Source organism: Drosophila santomea, chromosome 3R (assembly GCF_016746245.2).
Source record: "Drosophila santomea strain STO CAGO 1482 chromosome 3R, Prin_Dsan_1.1, whole genome shotgun sequence".
Classification (NCBI taxonomy): domain Eukaryota; kingdom Metazoa; phylum Arthropoda; class Insecta; order Diptera; family Drosophilidae; genus Drosophila; species Drosophila santomea.
In genome coordinates this window covers 25,122,925-25,140,569 of record NC_053019.2, presented here as the reverse complement: position 1 = coordinate 25,140,569, position 17,645 = coordinate 25,122,925, and the positions used below count along the sequence as shown (strand labels likewise).

Sequence of the window (17,645 nt, the reverse complement as noted above, 5' to 3'; positions counted from 1 at the left end):
TTTACCATGACAAGCCCAAGCTGTCGTCATCTTTTTGCTCATCCCACTCGGCTTTTCCTCAATTTTCCACATACCACCTTGCCGTTTTCCCTGCAAGCGCCTTGGGCGAATTTTTTGTGAGTAGCCACAGCAACAGCTAAACTTGAGACTTTTGGCACGTGCATCTCGTCACTTGGCCAGCTCAGCTTCTTGTTCATCTCGTTGGGCCGAAGGGTAACTTCTGCTTTCCCAGGCTCAATATGTTCTCTAATGAAACTTGTGTCAAAGTGCGATATTGATTTGTAGAAAAGGAAAGAAACGACGGAGTACAGAGATTATCTGAAACACAATTTCACAGCCCTATAGAAGTTTGTGCTGGAAAAGTCGTGGAAATCTTGCCGTAGACTGTCAGATTTGGCCAAGTTTTAAGTATATAGTTTGCTATCTCAATTGAGAAGTAAGATGGCGCCTAATAAAAAAAATATAAGTAATAACTTAATCTAATTAGTAAGTACTTATCACAAAGCTAATCCGCAGTGACAATTGAAAGTTGTGATTATTCATTTGCTAGTTTGATAAAGTTTCTCTTTATAAATATTTGAGCAAAGTAATGTTTATTATTGGATTCACATCCTGTTAATGAATTGCCCCCATTTGTGGACTTGACTGATTGATATATTTCCGTGAAAACTACCACTTCAACTTGGCATTTCATATGGTTTTATGTAGCTATCGCTACGACTTTTTGATGGACATCAGGTAGGCAGCCGTCTGACCCTTGATGTTGATCAACTTTTATCCGTCGCTGAAATGGAAGAACTTAAACTTCCGCTTTTACATTTTATACTCGTCCTTTTGGCTTCGCACTTTTGTTGCTGCGCTTTACCTATCAGCTGTGCAGATTTTCCACTCACTCTTGTCTCTTTGAAATCGCCGGGGATATCGTCTAACCCTCGAAGGGAAATGCAATTTACAGCAAAAATTGACTTTAGCCCGTAAGCTGTTGATGCAGGACTCCCTTTCACTCGCAAAGAAAAAACAAAAACAACAAAAAAAAACAAAAATAAAAATAGATAAACAGATAAGTTAATTTCCTAGTTAAACGTAGTTGAAATTGTTGCTCGTGTTGCTGTTTTTCATTATCTTTAGCTTTTACCCGTACTCTAGACCCTAGATGAACTGAAAACTTATAATTGACCGTACTATAATCAAGTTTTCTTTTCCGCTCTGCTCTTTGTCTTTTGCAGGTCAGTATCGGAGATGAACGCCACTTCTCTATATGCCGGGTAAGCCGTGGGACTTACGCTTAATTATGCCCATATATTATTTAATAATAGTAGCAAGTAAAGGGTGCGCCACACAGAGGGCTTTAAGCCCTGACCGTATTATCCTTACATTGTGATTGACTCGCTGCCATAATGTATCCTTTCGCCCACACGGATTAAATTCATTATCGATTCATTATGTGGGCTGTGGGCGCGAAACTTTAAAAGCAAACTTCAGGAGCAAAAATTCAAATACAAATTTAATCAAACTTTCGCCGTGGAGTGGCGTGGAGTGAAGTGGCTTCCAAAATCCAAAAACCCCGCTTTAACTTGGCTCTCGCCTTTGGCAGCTCGTGCGGCCTTTATAATTGGCATACAAAATAAAAACCGAAACAAAAGTTTGGCCCAACTCCCCGGGGAAAGTGGAAGCATTGAAGTTGAGCTCAACTTTGTTTAAAACTCGAGTGGCCATTACATTTCTAATGCTTAAATGTCTCGCTTCAATGAACTCTAAATAAATTATCAGCAAGAAAGATAGATTTTGCAGACTTCCTACCATTTTTAAAACTGACTGGATTATCAGCTGAAAAAGAGACACATTAATGCATTGAGCATTTAAAATATTTCACGGATTTAAAAGGCAAGCAATTAAACTACCATTTCATAGTGAAAACAATCAAACAATTAGTGTAAATCGATGGGTTTATTTGCTTACTTCGCGCATATGTTTTTGTGCAAGCAATCGAGAAAAAGCGATGCCGCTTTAAATTGCTTAATTTTTTTCCCAAGTGCTTTGTTCGTTACCGTAGTGTGCGTATGACATGAAATGAAATACAAACTCATGTATAAAAATCAGAGTAAATAAAAAAGTGACAGAGAAAGCCAGTGAGTGAGACTGGGGAGTAAAATGCCAACAAACGACAAAAATTGCGGTGGGGAAAGTTTGTGGAGCTCAGGAAAACTCACAGCAGCCCTCTGGCATATGCACATTTTGCACAATGTTTGCCCTCAGAGGGGGAAATGGGTGGGGCCGTTGTGGGGTCACCGAATGTCATTGTTAAAAGTGATGGGGGTTCCCTCCATCTCCCGCCATTCCCTCCATTTTTTACTTCACTTTACTTTACTTTCCGGGGAATTGTGTAGCTCTGTTAAGGAATGCCAAAAATCGCGCTGCTCGTTCCATGAATTATAATGTAGAATCGTTCAATCCGTATTGTGTCAGGCGATGGGCGGAAAATTCACTGGGTTTGCTAGCCAGGATCTTTGCTTAATACAAAGGGAAAAGGACCGAGCACATGTGAGTGTAAGAGTGCCCGGAATTGACTGTCAAGCTTAATGGTAAGTAAAGTAACTTTTCCGACTCTTGTGTGGATTTTTCTGGGGCGATTTATACATTTTTATTGGGATATCAGAAGTTTTCTGTGCGGTAAGCAATCATCTTGCTGAGTGTCGGTATAGTTTTATATTCCTCTTAAAAAAAAAACTGGCATTTATATTACCAACACATTTTCTGCAATAACCATTAGTATTTAAATTTAAGTGCCTTCAAAGTTTTCTGACCTTTGCCCGTGTCACACATGGCGTATGCTTGATAAATTTACATTAGTTTACGGGCAAAATACATGAGAAGGGTGCTGTGGCAAATGTAAACAAAGGGCCTAATTTAATTACCTTACTTCTGCATAGCCATTCAAGTTTAGCCAACTTTCAAGGCGCTTTGCATTAAGGTTATGCTCCCGTTAAAGCCTTTCAAGTTGGCTGTGAGTAAACTTTTTTATGGCCAACTTCAAGGCGTCGGCAGGGCCAATTAAAATGCCAAGATTTTTGCTGACTTCGTTGTTGGCAACGATGCGTCAGTGTTTGTATGCGTGTGTATGTGTGTGAGTGTGCCTGTGTGTGGGGGGGTTAATTTATTTAGCTACCAATTGGCACGTAAGGGGTTAATTGTCAGCCGTCAGCAAAATAAGCTCCGCTCGAGTTTATCGATTGTACATAACTCGCACATGTTGTTCATGTATTTTTCTCAGCTACCCAGTGCCCCAAACTTTGGTGCTACACCATTCACACTTTGCTCGGACGTCCATTTTGCGCCATTTTCCCACTAGTTTGTTGATTTTGGTGTTCTTCTTAGCTGCGGGCTGCCTGCCTTGAGTTTCATTACAGCAAGGATGTGCGGCACACTTGCGTGCTGGCCTTTTGCCTTATGTTTGATTTAAATTTAAATTAAAAATCACTCATACGCACCATCTGACTGGTGAACACCGACAGCTGCGGGCCGCTCAATGGCGAACAAGAAATTAAAAGCAAAATAAATAAGAGCACTATCCACACACATATGGCACAAGTGTCAAACACCTGGCCAAGACCACTATACGAGTATATAAAATTCATTTTAAAAGCAAGCAATCAAAGTGCCCCGCACATCCCACACACTCAATTCAACCCAGCTACACCACGTTCAATATAAAAGCTTAGAAAAGAGTTGGGCAGAATTTGAAAAGCCCCTTCCACCAGTTGGCCAGCAATTAAGCCAGTTTGTAACAATAAATTTCAGTTGCTGGCAGCACGAGGTGTTTGCCAACTGTTCACTATATTGACTTTCAATTTGGGCGCCGCTCAGTTGGTTAGACTTTATTTTTAGCCACCCTTCTGGGCCAACAATGCAGTGGCCTAAAGTCGTATGGGAAAGGTGATATCTGCATTGGTTTTAAAAGTTACAACTGATATTTTTGGCGATTAAAATGTTTGAATAAATTTATCTTTTATCAGCTAACAAAATGATTAGCATATCGCTTTGAAAACCTTAAAAATGTGTTACAATGTTTTGAAATCGAATTTGAAATTCCGTTTACCCGTCTAGCAAAGATGAAGTCCATCCATAATAGATTACATTTCTGCTCTCTATAGATTGGCAAACATTTGCCAATTGGCAAACAAATGCCAAATAAATCAAAATCAAACAAGAGCGCTGCAACCCCTACGTACAATGAAAGAAACCGAACCCCAGAGGTGCCCTTAAAAACTTGTTCCCTTGGCCGCTTTACAATCCAACCTCAGTCCACCTTGTAGCCACCCCTCACACCCCACTTCCACCTGAAACTCACCTGGTTTTCCCCACCTCAGCCAACCCCCGCCCCCCAAAAACCCGTCGACAACCCCCGTGAACGTTATTCCACTGCGCTTGTACAAACACGTAATCGAATAATCCAATTTGTTTGCGCAAAAACTGAAACTTTTTCATAGGGCTTCAGTTGACGACGCCGCGTTGTGAGTCACACCCACCCATCGACCTCAACCTCACCTTTTGCGCTAATTGTTTGAGTGAGTTTTGGCTATAAGTACAGCGTCCTGCCTCCCCCCACGAAAATTCAAAAGTCCTTGTTCCCCTCGTAATTGTCTGCAAAGTGATGTAATTGTTACCAGCTAGTTTGATTTCATAGTTAGCTGCAAGTGGTTTGGGCTTGTTTTCAGCTTAGCTTTTAGATTTATGAGGCGACCCCCTTTTTGGGAATTTTTCTCTTACATGTAATAAGTTGACCCACTTTGTAAGTGCAACTATTTTAAGTGAATACTGAATATGCTTGGCTTGAAACTATTTTCTTTTCATTAGCTGGCTTACAGCATTTCCACTTATGTAGTCTTCTTGCTGGCCATATTTCGAGCGATTGAATTGAGTGCGCTCAGCTATTTCCACAGCCATTGAAATCCTTTCTAGCAACTAATCCTATTCCACCATCCCATTGTGCTCTTCATTTTGCCCTTAATCAACCTTTTGTTCGTTCTGCTCCCCTAAATGGTTTAGGCAACTGTATCCCACCGACTGACCTTTCAATTAAATAAACGTTCCGTTGGTCACCTGGCCGAGAGGACCTCCAACTGTGTGTGTTGACAACGGAGCTCCACCCACCCACTCGCACCCACAATTTTCCACCTCTCAAGGCCACCTGCAGTTGCTGTTGTCGGGCATCTTTTCACACCCACATGGAAGAGGGGTCTCTTCCCCCCTCTTTTTTTTTGTTTTTGCCACAATCTTGTCAAACATTGGTTGCGCCCCATTCAACCGGACATTTCCCCCTAGTTTCACATGCAGTTTTTTCAGTTGCAAGTTACAAGACAAATGCTGGTTTTTTGCCAGGTTAATTCTTTGTGCTAAAAACAATAGTGAAAATGGTTTACAATTTAATAACTTAAAATGCCATGCATATGAGGTTGCTAAGGTTTAAGCTTGAGCACAACGACAAGTAGTAGAAGTCAAATAAATAGTTTAGTTTGAGGCGCTGGGTGGGCATTACTGGGCTCAGACGTATTACAGGCCTAGACTTGAGATTTCCCAAGTGCTCCAACGATGGCTTTTGTGTGTACTAAGCTGCCAATGCACGACAGATGCCCAGGATGCGAGAGTGCTCCCGGTCTTTCCCCGCAGAGATGAGCAGTTGAATAGCCCGGCTAATCCGCCTGCTTATTACCGTGAGCAGTGCTGCCTGCGGGCAAAGTAATATGCGCTTTCTGCCGCAGACAAACAGCTGGCAAACTTATCCCTCCGTTTGGGTGCGTGCGCCGGAAGCCAAGGCGGGTTAAAGGGTGGACTCTGGCTGGCAGGTGGGACAGTGGGTGGGTGGTTCAAAGTGGGTGGTTGGAAGTGGAAGTGGTGATCGGAAGGAGGCAAGCGGAACGGAACGGAAGCCCGGAACGCGACACTTTATGACGGCTTCTTGGGGACCTGCACTCAGTTCGGTTTGATGTGCTGCCAGTGCCAAAAAGGAACAAGCACTAAACTCTTACTACAGCGAAAACATTTTACAATTCAAATTGAAAGATCTCCAATCATTTGGCAATAAAATAAGACTTTAAATTTATTTTAATTATATGATAATAAAGATCATGTTGCAACAGGTTATGTTCTTGCGCTCGCATTCAGACTGTAATTATATTGCATTCATACTGTATTTATATTGCATTCATACTGTATTCATGTAGCATTCATATAGCATTCTTACAACTATAGTTTTGTTTCCAGTGCACTGGTGGGCGTGGCTGCCAGCCCCATCTCCTGTCGATTTGCCACCCTTTAGCGGGAATTAGGAATGCATTGTCTCAGCGCTCAGCTCAGTTTTCCGTTCGGGTTTTCAGCTCAGTGTTGCTGCAGTTTGTGCGTCAACTCTTTGGCTCAAGTGCGGGCCACATTTCATAGGCTTCCCAGAGTAACCTCCACCTCCGACTAAACCTCCAACCACCTCCACCTCCAATCACCCACTTCCAAGCACTTCCCCCTCCCCGCTTGACAACCCTTCGCTGGAAGACGCGACACAAATTAGCCATCTTTTTTGCCTTCTTTTTTTTTGTAGTTTTTCCATTTGGCTGAGAACATTTTCAGTTTGCTTTGCAGTGCACAACTGGCAACAGTCGGCGGGTTTTATTCGTTTTATTCGATTCGTTTTTGCACTCGATTCGTTTGGACTGCCCCGAAGGAAATAATTCGAGCAGTTAAACAAGGAAAAAAGTTGAATTCTCCAGTCACAAAGTGAATATCTTGGCTACGCTCAAGCTAATTTAATTATTAGTGCTGCTGCTGGAAAAGAGATCAAGTTTAAACGAATGATTGCAAATTCGGTTTGGGCAGTCAGTGGAAGGGAAAATATTAAATTCAGTGCAAAGATTGTTAACTAAGTTAAACGTAATCCAAGCCAGCTGAAAATGAATTATTTAGAGCCCTTTCTGTGGTAAGAACGTATAGAATTAGTACAGATGAATAATTTGAAAATATGTTTACGTCTTGTACCTATCAACTACAATGCGGTTAAGAAAGAAATCTGCTGGAAAATTCATCAAAGTTTTCACATACATTTCAATTGGTAAACTTGTGCAAGGCTTATACAAATTATTTAAATATTTTCATAGCCTTTTCTTGGTCAGTGAAGTTTGGTGAAATTTCAACAAGTACATTTTATATGCAACCTCTGGTTGAATAATTCAAATACACTTGACAAATTACAAAAATGTTGAGAAAAAAAAATACCCTTGCCATTCCCATTCCTCTTATCAACTCCAGGGAATGTTGTGCGCAATATTTGTCTTGCTTTTGCCAATATTTATACTCGTAATTTCCTATGGCATCCATCCGCAGCTGCCAAGTTTTCAACGTTTCTGTGCCCTTTGGCCAATGGCCTGCTGTTCACTCAAATGATGCGTAAAAATCACATTAGCGGCAGCCGTGCGACAATTTGGCCAGAACCAAGGTCTCAAGGCCCCAAAAGTGTGCTATATCTTTTGGCGGAGTGTGTTACCTTGGCCATTTAAAACCTTGACTCGCCAGCTAAGCCAAGTTTTTTGAATTTATAATGCCAGCATGCAGGCTGAAACATTAATGGCACTCACGAGAAGTTGTTCTTTGTTTTGCTCGGGGTTATGCGGCTTGTTTACTTATCACTTCTAACTCATCTGAGATACAGCTTCATTAGTGAAAGAAATGCTAGTCAAATTCAGCATAGTACCTTTGTTATATTTTCTCTTAATTTTTTTTACAAGAAAAGACTTAACACGAGCTTAAGTTTTGGAATGAAATTTTTTAATTTTCCAAGCTGTCTGACAGACAAGATTTTTCGGTTCGAATTTTTCGTTGGGCGCGCATATTTCTAGTTGATTTTCCAGACTGAACTAAGCTTAGTTTTTGTGTTATTCCTCCCTTTTCCGGCACGGATGTTTTCATAAATTTTACTACCTTTTTTTTTGCTATTTTTACTGCCTGCGACTGGCATGAAAAGCATTTTACACATGGCAGCATTTTTTAATTTTGCCAGCCGGCTTTTAGAAATGGGACAGCACACATACACACACAATCGCACGTGTGTGTGTGTGTATAGTACACATGCACTTACTAATTAGAAATAAAAACGCGAACTGCACTTGCATTTTGCTCATTACGTTCTCTCAGCCATTTCGCTATTTATTTTTTCCATGTGTGTGCTGGCATTTTGTGCTAAAACATAGGGTGGCTGCTCGTTTGTTTGGAAATAATAGACACCCTGTCTTTGGGCCAAGAACTCCGCCGTCACATTGGCCAAATCCCCGCCCATGGTCTGCAGCACTCCGGTGTCCTTTGGGCAGCGATGGAATCGGGTCAACTGCTGCCATTCAGCAGCTGGACAGCCCTGGGCTAAGAAGCCCGTCTCCTGATCCCCAGCGAGACTCTCGGCAAACAGCATAAATGCCCTCCAATGGCTGCATTCATGCCAAAAGCAACCTGGCTGCTGGCTGCCCCAGTTGGCATAGAAATCCACATGACCCACAGGTCGATCAAATCCATAGCTGCCCACACTGGTGTGCAGCACCTCCACATAGTCGGCATCCTCGCGGGTCAGTCGCTCCTTTGGCTTGGCATACCGGAAGAAGGGCAGTGCCGGATCCAAAGCTCGGATCATCCGTAGGCGACCGGTCTGCACATGCTTTCCAGCCAGTCCCGCCACATGTGCGCCCATGCTGAATCCGATGAGCTGGAGATCCTCGAAACGCATACCCGCCTCCTCATGCAGAAAGTCCACGAACTTGGCCACAATCTGACCCACCGGCTTGACCCTATAGCTGGCCGTTATATAGTCCGCTATGGCACCACGTCCCCAGTCCACGGTGAAGATGTTGTAGTTGCCATTCCTGAGCCCAAAATAAGCTGGCAACAGTTCGTTGTACATATTGGCATTCTCGTTGCCCAGCCAGCCGTGAATGAGGATTCTAAAAGGTATAAGATTAGGAGTTTTAGTCAAATTCTTGACTACAACCCAAATAGATTTTAAAGAAGTACGACCAGCTTCCATTTGCCGTAGGGCTTTCAGAAATCAAAAATGGCCATCGAAATGGCACTCCAAACTGGTAGATAATGGTCGGGTAGCTTTTAACCGGCTGCACTCACCTGGTGGGATTGAAGGGACTGAAGCGAGACCGACGCAACGAGGCGGCATCGTAGAGCTGCACCGGTTCGCTGGTGAACTGCTGGCTCTGCTCCTGGTCCTGGCCCTTGTTCATCACATTCAGGCCAAAGGCGGCGGTCAGCGTGTTGCCCACAATTTGCTGGAAAAGCCTGCGATTTGGCGATGCCTTCTCCGATGTCCTATGTTTCGATGCTACTGTCTGGCGGCTGGCATTGTCCTGCGGGATCTGGGTGTGTAGATGGAAATAGGTGTGGTGCTCGGCGCTGTACAGCAATTTGTAGTCCGGCTGCAGGCGGAGTAATTGCTGTTCAACCGAACTGGGCCCGTGGGCCAAGTAATGCCTCTTTGACTGCTCCTGCTGCCCAGGCTGCCCAGGCTGCCCCAGCTGCACCGACTGTTCATTCAATATTGGCAGCAGGCCGGGACTCATTAGGCCAGACGACAGCAGTGGCATTTGTGTGTCAAAGTAGTTCGTCTGCCACCGCTCACCGCCCCGATTTCTCATCCGCATCATCATTGTTCCCATTCTGAGGGCACTTTCCACTTCATTTGCCACTTTTACTTGCACTGCGGGTCTTCGATTCGCCATCGCCATATCCATCGCCATACTCATCGCCATAGTCATCAGCTCCTCCTCCGGCTGCAATTGATTGTTGTCTGCAGCGACATTATAGTCCTCAGAACCTGGCCTGTAATCAGACGCTTTCAGCTTTGCTGCAGCGAGCCACAAACAAACTGGTGTCAACGGAATGAAAGTGCATTAGGCTCGAAACTGTGCAACTAGACCAATCCGCAAATGAGTAAGGCACACAAAGAAAAACACCAGAAATCATTGTTATTAAGGAGCTGTAGTCGCACACAAAAGGGTGGTTTTAAAGACACATTTTTCACATTTTCTACTGTTTAATTGCAACAAATAAAAATGTTTCTAATCTTTCACCACATAACAATATAATTTCTGATATTTTCTGGCTGTGTACATTACTGATGCTCCAGCAGTTCGTGAAGATGATGATAGTCACCTGCCTGCAAAACGACTGCCAAATGTCCAGCATTTGCCATATTTTCAAAATCTGATCTTTGCTCCACCAACTGGCATGCAGAACTGAATCGAACTGAACGAAAGTCAGGCATTTAGCAGCATATTATGACCAGTTTCATTTTTCGGCTTATTAATATGCAGAACTTCACACTTTTTCTCACTCTCATCTTCAATTTCTTCAATTTCTCTTAACGAGAGGTAATTGTTAATGCCTGAGTGGACGGGAATTACTGGAAGAGTGCCTTCCCATTAGCTGCTAATCTGTTGGGTCAACAAAAGTTCTGGTAGCAAGTGGACATAAAAAAGGGGAGAGCAGGTGCAAGAGAGGCATCTGTGCCACTGACCAAGTTATTTTACCATTTAGCACACGGCGATGGGAGTTCAATCTTTTTTGGGATAGGTCAATAAACTGGCCTAAAGTATTTCCGAAAGTATTGTTAAATAACACAAATACTCGTTCATTACGGCAGTAAATAACCAAAGTCTTTAAAAGTCCATTTCGCCATTGACTGATGATAAAATAAATCGTTTTAACACGTGCTCTTAACTTTTTTGATTTCATGGAACTAAATACATTGTACGTTGGCTTAAACATTCTCTTATTCATTCTTATTTAAGACACTATGTATCTCAATCTCGTGATTGCGTTTCCCCACAAAAAAAAATATTTTCCTAAGCCTGCGGCATAAACATACTAATCGAAAATTTGCACATTTCTGCTTGTTTACTTTCCAGGTAAGTTCACATATTTCCGCGAATTCCGCCCACCGGAAGTGGCGGTCGCCATTTTAACGACATCCGGCGCGTGCATTTCTTGCCTGCAAAGTAAGGAGCGTCGACGAAGGACCTGCTGCAGGACATAGCTGTTTTCCATTGGGTTTATCGCCGATCGCAAAACGTGACGAAAACAACGAGAACAGCGTGTTGTAGGGTATAAAAACAACAAAAAAAAACAAGCCCCCAGGAGCAGGGAAAGATAAACGAAGGTAACCATATCTCAGACCCCGTTCTTATCGGGATTATGTGCGAGTATATTGAATATGATGTCACGGAGCATGCGAGGACATTTCAATTCGTCCTGTGAAATCACTTCCGCCCCCAAAAGAGATGATGATGATACGACACAAGTTCAATGTACAATCTTTTGTGCTGGGACTTTTGCATTTGCATTTTTTTCGCAGCATGCCCATTGTTGTTGCAATGCGACACTCAGACAGGATTTGTTTTCCATCGCCGAGATGGGCGGGGGGATAAAAAACAATAACGCGACAATAATCGATTAAAAACAGCGAACTGGAAAAGGAACGCCGGCAGTCTGAGCTTTGTTTGCCTTTTGCTTTATGGCCGCAAGCTCAAAAATGTCACTCGAGTGACTTTTATTACGAGCATATTCAGACTGGTTAAGGATGTGGATGGGTGTCCATGGGTGTGGATGGAGCCGGATGGGTGTCCATGGGTGTAGTGTCCCGTCCTCTGGACTATTTGCCCGCAAAATACTTGAGCCGCTCTTTGGTGTCAGCATTTACCAGTCGAGTGTGCCGTGCACCCTTCATGCCGCCGGTTGGGTTGGGTTCTTTGGTACCCCTAACCCATCGCTAAAAAAAGAAGCATTTTCTCAAGTGGCACTTGTCGCAGTGCATCCTGCGAGCATAAGCAGGATGCGTCGGCTCAAAGATGCTGACTCAGCGAGATATTCCCCATGCACACGCCCTTTGTGGCTTTGTTGCTCTTGTGGGCAAACAATGAGCGGCATAAACGAATTTGTTACATCAGTTAGGGCTGAGTGAGGCTTCTGACATCAAATTTGATGACTAGCAACGGAAGTGCCTCTTCAAATTGTTTATTAAAATGGGAACTATAGTGGCTATTTAAATTTCTATCAATAAATCCATCATTGTTAGTTTTGGAGCAGAAATTCAAATGATAACCGTTGCTTAAAATTATAATTAGAATATTTTGCATTAAAAATAAACAAGGCAGAGACGAAAAAGCTGACCTAGAAATTGGAGATATATGTAAGCAATATTTCAATTTTAAATTCCCCCAAAATTATTTAGTTTTATATAAAACAAAAATAATGTTGCAAATGTTAAATTTATGTAGCAACTCTTATCAGCTTCTGTTAAAGCTTACATTTTGTATCCTTTTATCCAACGACGGATAGCAAAGCTCTACTAAAAGCTTTTTCAAAAGCATCTGAACTTTGATTTGTTAGGTGTCCTGGATATTTGTTATCCTTGCTGGAAGTAAACTTCCCTATCAGGAAAAAGCTCTCCAAATAAGCTCGCAAGGTTTGGAGCTTTTCTATAAGTTTTCTGGGTGTCCTTTATTCAACATATTTAACGATGTTTTTCTGTTGGTTACTTAGATGTCTTATTATTTGTTCATCATTTCTTGGAAGAACTAAATATTTTTTTTTTATCTGAGTTAGTACTCTTCTCCGAAATGCTAATTATTGCTGTAGCTGTAATTAAGACAAGTACTATACAGCTCTGCGGACTTTCGGTAAATACTTCTATTTGCAAGTTGTTAGTACAAGCATCCTGTTTGTTAATTTCCCTGAGAGAATCAGGGAGCCAAGAGGAATTTCCGGCTCTGCAGAGTCCTTCAGTCGCCTAAGTGGCCACTTGCCAGCGATGTCTGGCTTGTCTGACATCCTCAAGTGGCGTCTTCAATGGCGCTTTCCCCCCTCCCCCATCTCTTGCTTCACCACGAAGGACTCGCCGTTTCACCTGAGAGGATATTGTATGCAAATGAGCAAGCATCTGGGTTGTGGTCTATGACTCCTGGCCAACTGTCCTTGTCACTTACTTGTTGAAGGATGCTTTCGGTAATTTGAGACTTTTTGTGGGCGCTGGTCCCACTTTTGTCACACCTTTTAATTAGCAAATTACACCCAAGTTGTAAGTTTTGAAAGCGACACTCGTGTGTGTTCGGCTATTGTGTTTGATATGTTGGATTCAGGACACAACCTAATTTGCATAATTTTAACATATACTAAATGGTGTAAATTGACAGTTCTTTTAAGAATACTTTACTAACTTATAGTTTGGTTTTTTCTTGTTGAAGATACAACATTTGACTTGAATTTTCTCTCCATGTAGTCGCTCATTTCGATGCTGTCATTCGGCGTAAGAGAGCGAGAAAAGGGAGCAGCCGTCGCCGGGTTCTCATTTCCGAGTGGCTTGACTTGAAAGCATTTTTCCGGCTGCAGGTCCTTGATCCCCCATACCCCCATTTCCCCGTGCAGCCCCTCCTCTGCACTGCGTGTGGGTGTATGATTTTTTTTTTTGTAATGCACTTTCAAGCACTTAATAAGCTCACAAAAGCACCGACAATTTGCATATGGCTGTGGGTGGAGGACACGTCGTTGGTGGTTACTGGGAAGCACTTACCTTAACCCTTCGGCTCTTCAGCTCTTTAGCTCTTCCACGCATTTACGTGCACAGCCAGCCTCGAAAGGACCCTTGTCCACATACATATATCCTTCTTATCCCTGACGAATCCACTGCCACTTACGCCGGGTCTTTTGATGTCGTGTGCGTTTGTGTGAGTTCAGCGTTTACCTTTTTTTTCATCATTTTTGAGGTGCACGAGTGCAAGTGCGTATCCTGCCCTCTCTCTATCTTTCTCTCTCTGTACCCTTTTCTCCCTCTTTTTCTCTTGTACCCTTTTATATATGGGTGTGTGTGGGTCTAGGTGGCAATGCCGGCAAACTTGGTTGGCAATTTTATTTTTAGGTCAACGTAATTTCCGCACTTTTTATCACCAGCTTCCGTTTATTGTTTTTTTCGTGTACGAGACTTGCTCCTGGTTTTTTTTTTATTATTTTGTTGTGGCAATTAATTATTTAAAGGGGCTAATGGAGGGTTCTCTACATATATAGGTTGTGAGGCAACATAGAAAAGATTTAAGACTAAAAATAAATCAACTCATTGACAAGTTTATTTTGGTGAAATGACGTCGTTCTTAATAAAGGGCACTTTATATGAAAATACTGATCATTTGTGTACCAATAAACATGTTTATTATGAAATGCTGCAAAATGTAGATGAGTAATCCTCTACGAATTAAGTATTCCAACTCATATGGCTTGCATGTCAACTGTGACATTTTCGCTTCAAACGAAAGCACTTCACATCCGTCGGTGCATATTAAATGCAGCAACCCTTAATCCTTAATCATGGCACGGCAAGGATGCACAGAACAGGATGATGGCCTGAACCCTTTTCGCATGTGGAAACAGTTTGGCTACCTCAAGCACAGCTAAGCGTTGTCAATTGAATGTGCACAACAAACGCTTGGCCAATTTCGAAGTATTTAGGCAAAGGACACAGGGCACAGGACACAGATACACACGCATACACACGCATACAGCCACACAGCTGCCGAGAAACGCCCAAAAACTGCTTTGATCCTCGCTGACAGGGGCATAAGCCCAAAACGGCAGAACAGCAATGATGAAATAGCAACAGCATGTGCATAGCACGCCGGCAAGTATCGCATCTCACCCCCTAACTTGCGGATTAAATCACATATAGCTAGGCCATCATCATCATTGCCAGCGAACTGCAGAAACGTGAGATTCTCGAGAGAAAGAAAGAGAGAGCGAGAGCCACCCCTAGCGAGAGATTCCCAGGTGCCCCCCAGGACCTTTTCTGAACTGAAACTGCATTTAAATCGCATTTTTCAGCTGTCCCTGCTCTGCTCTACTCTGCTCTGCTCTGCTATGGCCTGCCCTCAATATCGCAATTCATCATGGTTCTTTGTCATCCTTGTGGATTTAGTTGTTTGCTTTGGTATCCTTATGCAGGCCCCTTTTGCCCAGATAATGCAGTGGGATTATATTTAGGGGTTGTTGATGAAGATGCTGCTCGGCTGCGCTGCTCTGCTCTGATGTTTTTTTCTTTTTGGTGCAACTTTTTGGGCATTTCTCCCAACTTTTACGGCTTTTCGGGTTGGCAACAATTTTCCGGGCGGAAAGAAAAAAGAAGAACGGATGCTACGCCTCTGCATCCCCCGTAATGCCTTTCTTAAGCCCACCCAGAAACTCCCACGAAAAATCAGGGAGTGGTCGTTGCCTGCTATTTAAAAAATCCTTTTATACAAATAATAGTTGGAAGTCCTTAAAAGTCCTAGCAAGCTCTCTACTCCTTAGATTAATAACTATAATTTTGTTTAATTTTTAAAACTGATTTTGATTAATTTCTCAGCTTTTGTCTACACAAAATGCGATTTATCCCTGTATGCGGAATCTCTCTCTCTTCACTCTCTTTCTCTGGATGCTGCTGTCCCTTTCTCACGCGCAGTCCCTCTCGCTCGTCCTGCAGAATTTGCAGCATCCTGCTTATCCCTTTTTGGCCCGATACACACACACATACACATATATATAAGTACATTTCATATATACATGCACGTGCGTTGTGTGCGTGTGTGTAAGTGTGTGTGTGCGAGTGTCCTGTGCTGTGTGAGCTCTGAATTAAAAATGGAAAATTGATTTTTCCGGTCGCTCATATACACACACAATCGCAATGGACGAGCTCCTGCGTGCGTGCATGTGTGTGTGGGTGTGTGCATGTGTGTTTTCCACAAAGCCGGAAAAGAAAGCTTGCTGCGTTTTTCTCGCCTTTTTTCCTGGCCGCCTCTCGTTGCTAATGACGCTCAACAATGTTAATGCCCCGACCCAGCAGTAAGCTATAATATAGTGTTACAATACTGCTGTGACAGGACAATATCAATGGCAAGCGTCCCAAATCGTATATCCTTTTTAGAACTCCTAGTTAGTTGCTTTGTTAGTTAGTTTGTTCACTGGCTGAAACACATTATTCGGGGCGGGGGTGCTCTATAGTTTGCAGTAGATGGGGACTATCCAATGGGGGATTTGGGTTAGTTTGTGGCCCGCTTTCTCGAGGTACGTGTGATCCGTCATCCGTCATCGGTCCGGGATAAATTGCACGTACGGATACCCAAAGTTGACTGAAAGGCAGCCCAGGGTAGCGGCCACCATCGTCTCGATTTTCGATTTTCGTCGGCTTTCCGAGGGTTGCGCGCGCATTCCAATTGCAAAATACGAAATACGAAATACGAAATATATCTCCCCCGATTTCAGGGGGTTGCTGCCAGCCGTCTCTTTCACTCGCCCATCTCTCTCTCTCTCTCTATCTCTTTTAATTTATACATATGCCGCCGGTGGAAATGCATCTGACTGGGGGCACATTTTCGCTCGGTGTACGTCGGGTCGACGCTTCACATTCGAGGGTGGTTACTTCCAGTCGCTGCCAACGCTGCCAACGCTGCTTCCAGTTCTCCGAAAAGCGATGAACGAATGCCACCCACCCCGTAAATCGCACATATATGATATATAGACTTTTCCCAGAGCCGAGTTTATGCGGCGTTTTTCCGTGGCCCCCTGCACTTTGCCCGTGTGCAAGTGCATTTCATTTTGCCCAGCTCAACACGCCGCTGCCTTCGCTTCCATGGTTGTGGAAAAATCAAATGTAAAAACAATAAAGTTGCGCCATATGCTTTTAGCTCGAAAAGAGTTGCCGTCATTTTCATTTTGTGGCATTTTTCTCAATGAAAATACCACTCTCTCTCTCTCGCTCTCTCTCTCGCTGATGCTTTTCACCCAACTGCAGTTTTGTGTCTACATAAATTTGATGCACTTGAGGGGGGGTTGGTGGGTGGAAAATGCAGGGCAAAGGACAAACGACAGGTGAGAGAGAGTGGGAAATTGTTGGGAGGCTTTTGAAAAAGCAAAGCCGAGCAATTTGTTTTTCGTTCATTCTCATGTTTTTTCACCCGATTGTTATTGTTGTTTCTGGCAATGGATCCCGGTAAATTGCATTGCAATTTTTGGCCCCCGGGGGAAAAGGCTCAAACGACTACGGTTTTCAGATTGCAGTTTGTCATCGGATAGCCCTTGCGGATTAGAAATTACTTTTGCCTGACAAGCTGCTTTGAGCCAGGGAGTCGTTAAAGGACGATTGGGAAATGGATTGATGATTTTAGCTAGTGTTTCTCTTAGGATAATTTGGTTGAATGTTTGGTAATACTATGATATGGTGTAACATACACTAACTAACTCACAGATGAAGCTTACGTTAGCCTCTCTCTAATCATAAATCATATATTTATGTAAAAACCAGATTTATTATATTTATATCACTTTCGTTTCTAGTACAAACTATGCCAGTGGCCGATGGGCTGACTTCCACAGTTTATTGAGTCCCTAAGTATATATATCAAGTCACCTCCGAGTGCTTAACTTAATGTGTGCGCCATCAGTCCGAGGGGAGGCCATAAAAAGTTGGATGATGGCTCGTGACCAAGCACCTTCCCTGCTGTTTATTCCGTTTATTTGACGCAATTAAAATGCGTGGCACTGATGGTGAGAGGAGGGGGAAGTGTAGGGCTTTCCACAGGAGGAGGGCGAAC

At 43.1% G+C, this 17,645-nt stretch overlaps 2 protein-coding genes across 5 annotated transcripts in view; one reads left to right on the top strand and one right to left on the bottom strand.

Moving 5' to 3' along the window:
• The window catches only part of LOC120454583 (poly(U)-binding-splicing factor PUF60-B), an 89,391-nt gene that overhangs the window by 59,443 nt on the left and 12,303 nt on the right, over nucleotides 1-17,645 (top strand). For 2 of the 4 annotated variants that reach the window (XM_039640011.1, XM_039640009.1), the window contains one exon: nucleotides 1,227-1,265. The exons of the other annotated variants lie outside the window; for them this stretch is intronic. In XM_039640011.1, the coding sequence (XP_039495945.1) occupies nucleotides 1,227-1,265 (39 nt within the window). The remainder of the gene's footprint in view (nucleotides 1-1,226; nucleotides 1,266-17,645) is intronic. 4 annotated transcript variants of the gene reach the window in all.
• LOC120453456 (lipoprotein lipase) lies at nucleotides 8,162-9,747 on the bottom strand. The gene is made up of 2 exons (XM_039638172.1): nucleotides 9,148-9,747; nucleotides 8,162-8,969 (listed from the first exon to the last, which is right to left on the bottom strand). The coding sequence occupies exons 1-2, from the start codon at nucleotides 9,690-9,692 to the stop codon at nucleotides 8,162-8,164; spliced, it is 1,353 nt and encodes a 450-aa protein (XP_039494106.1). The 5' UTR covers nucleotides 9,693-9,747.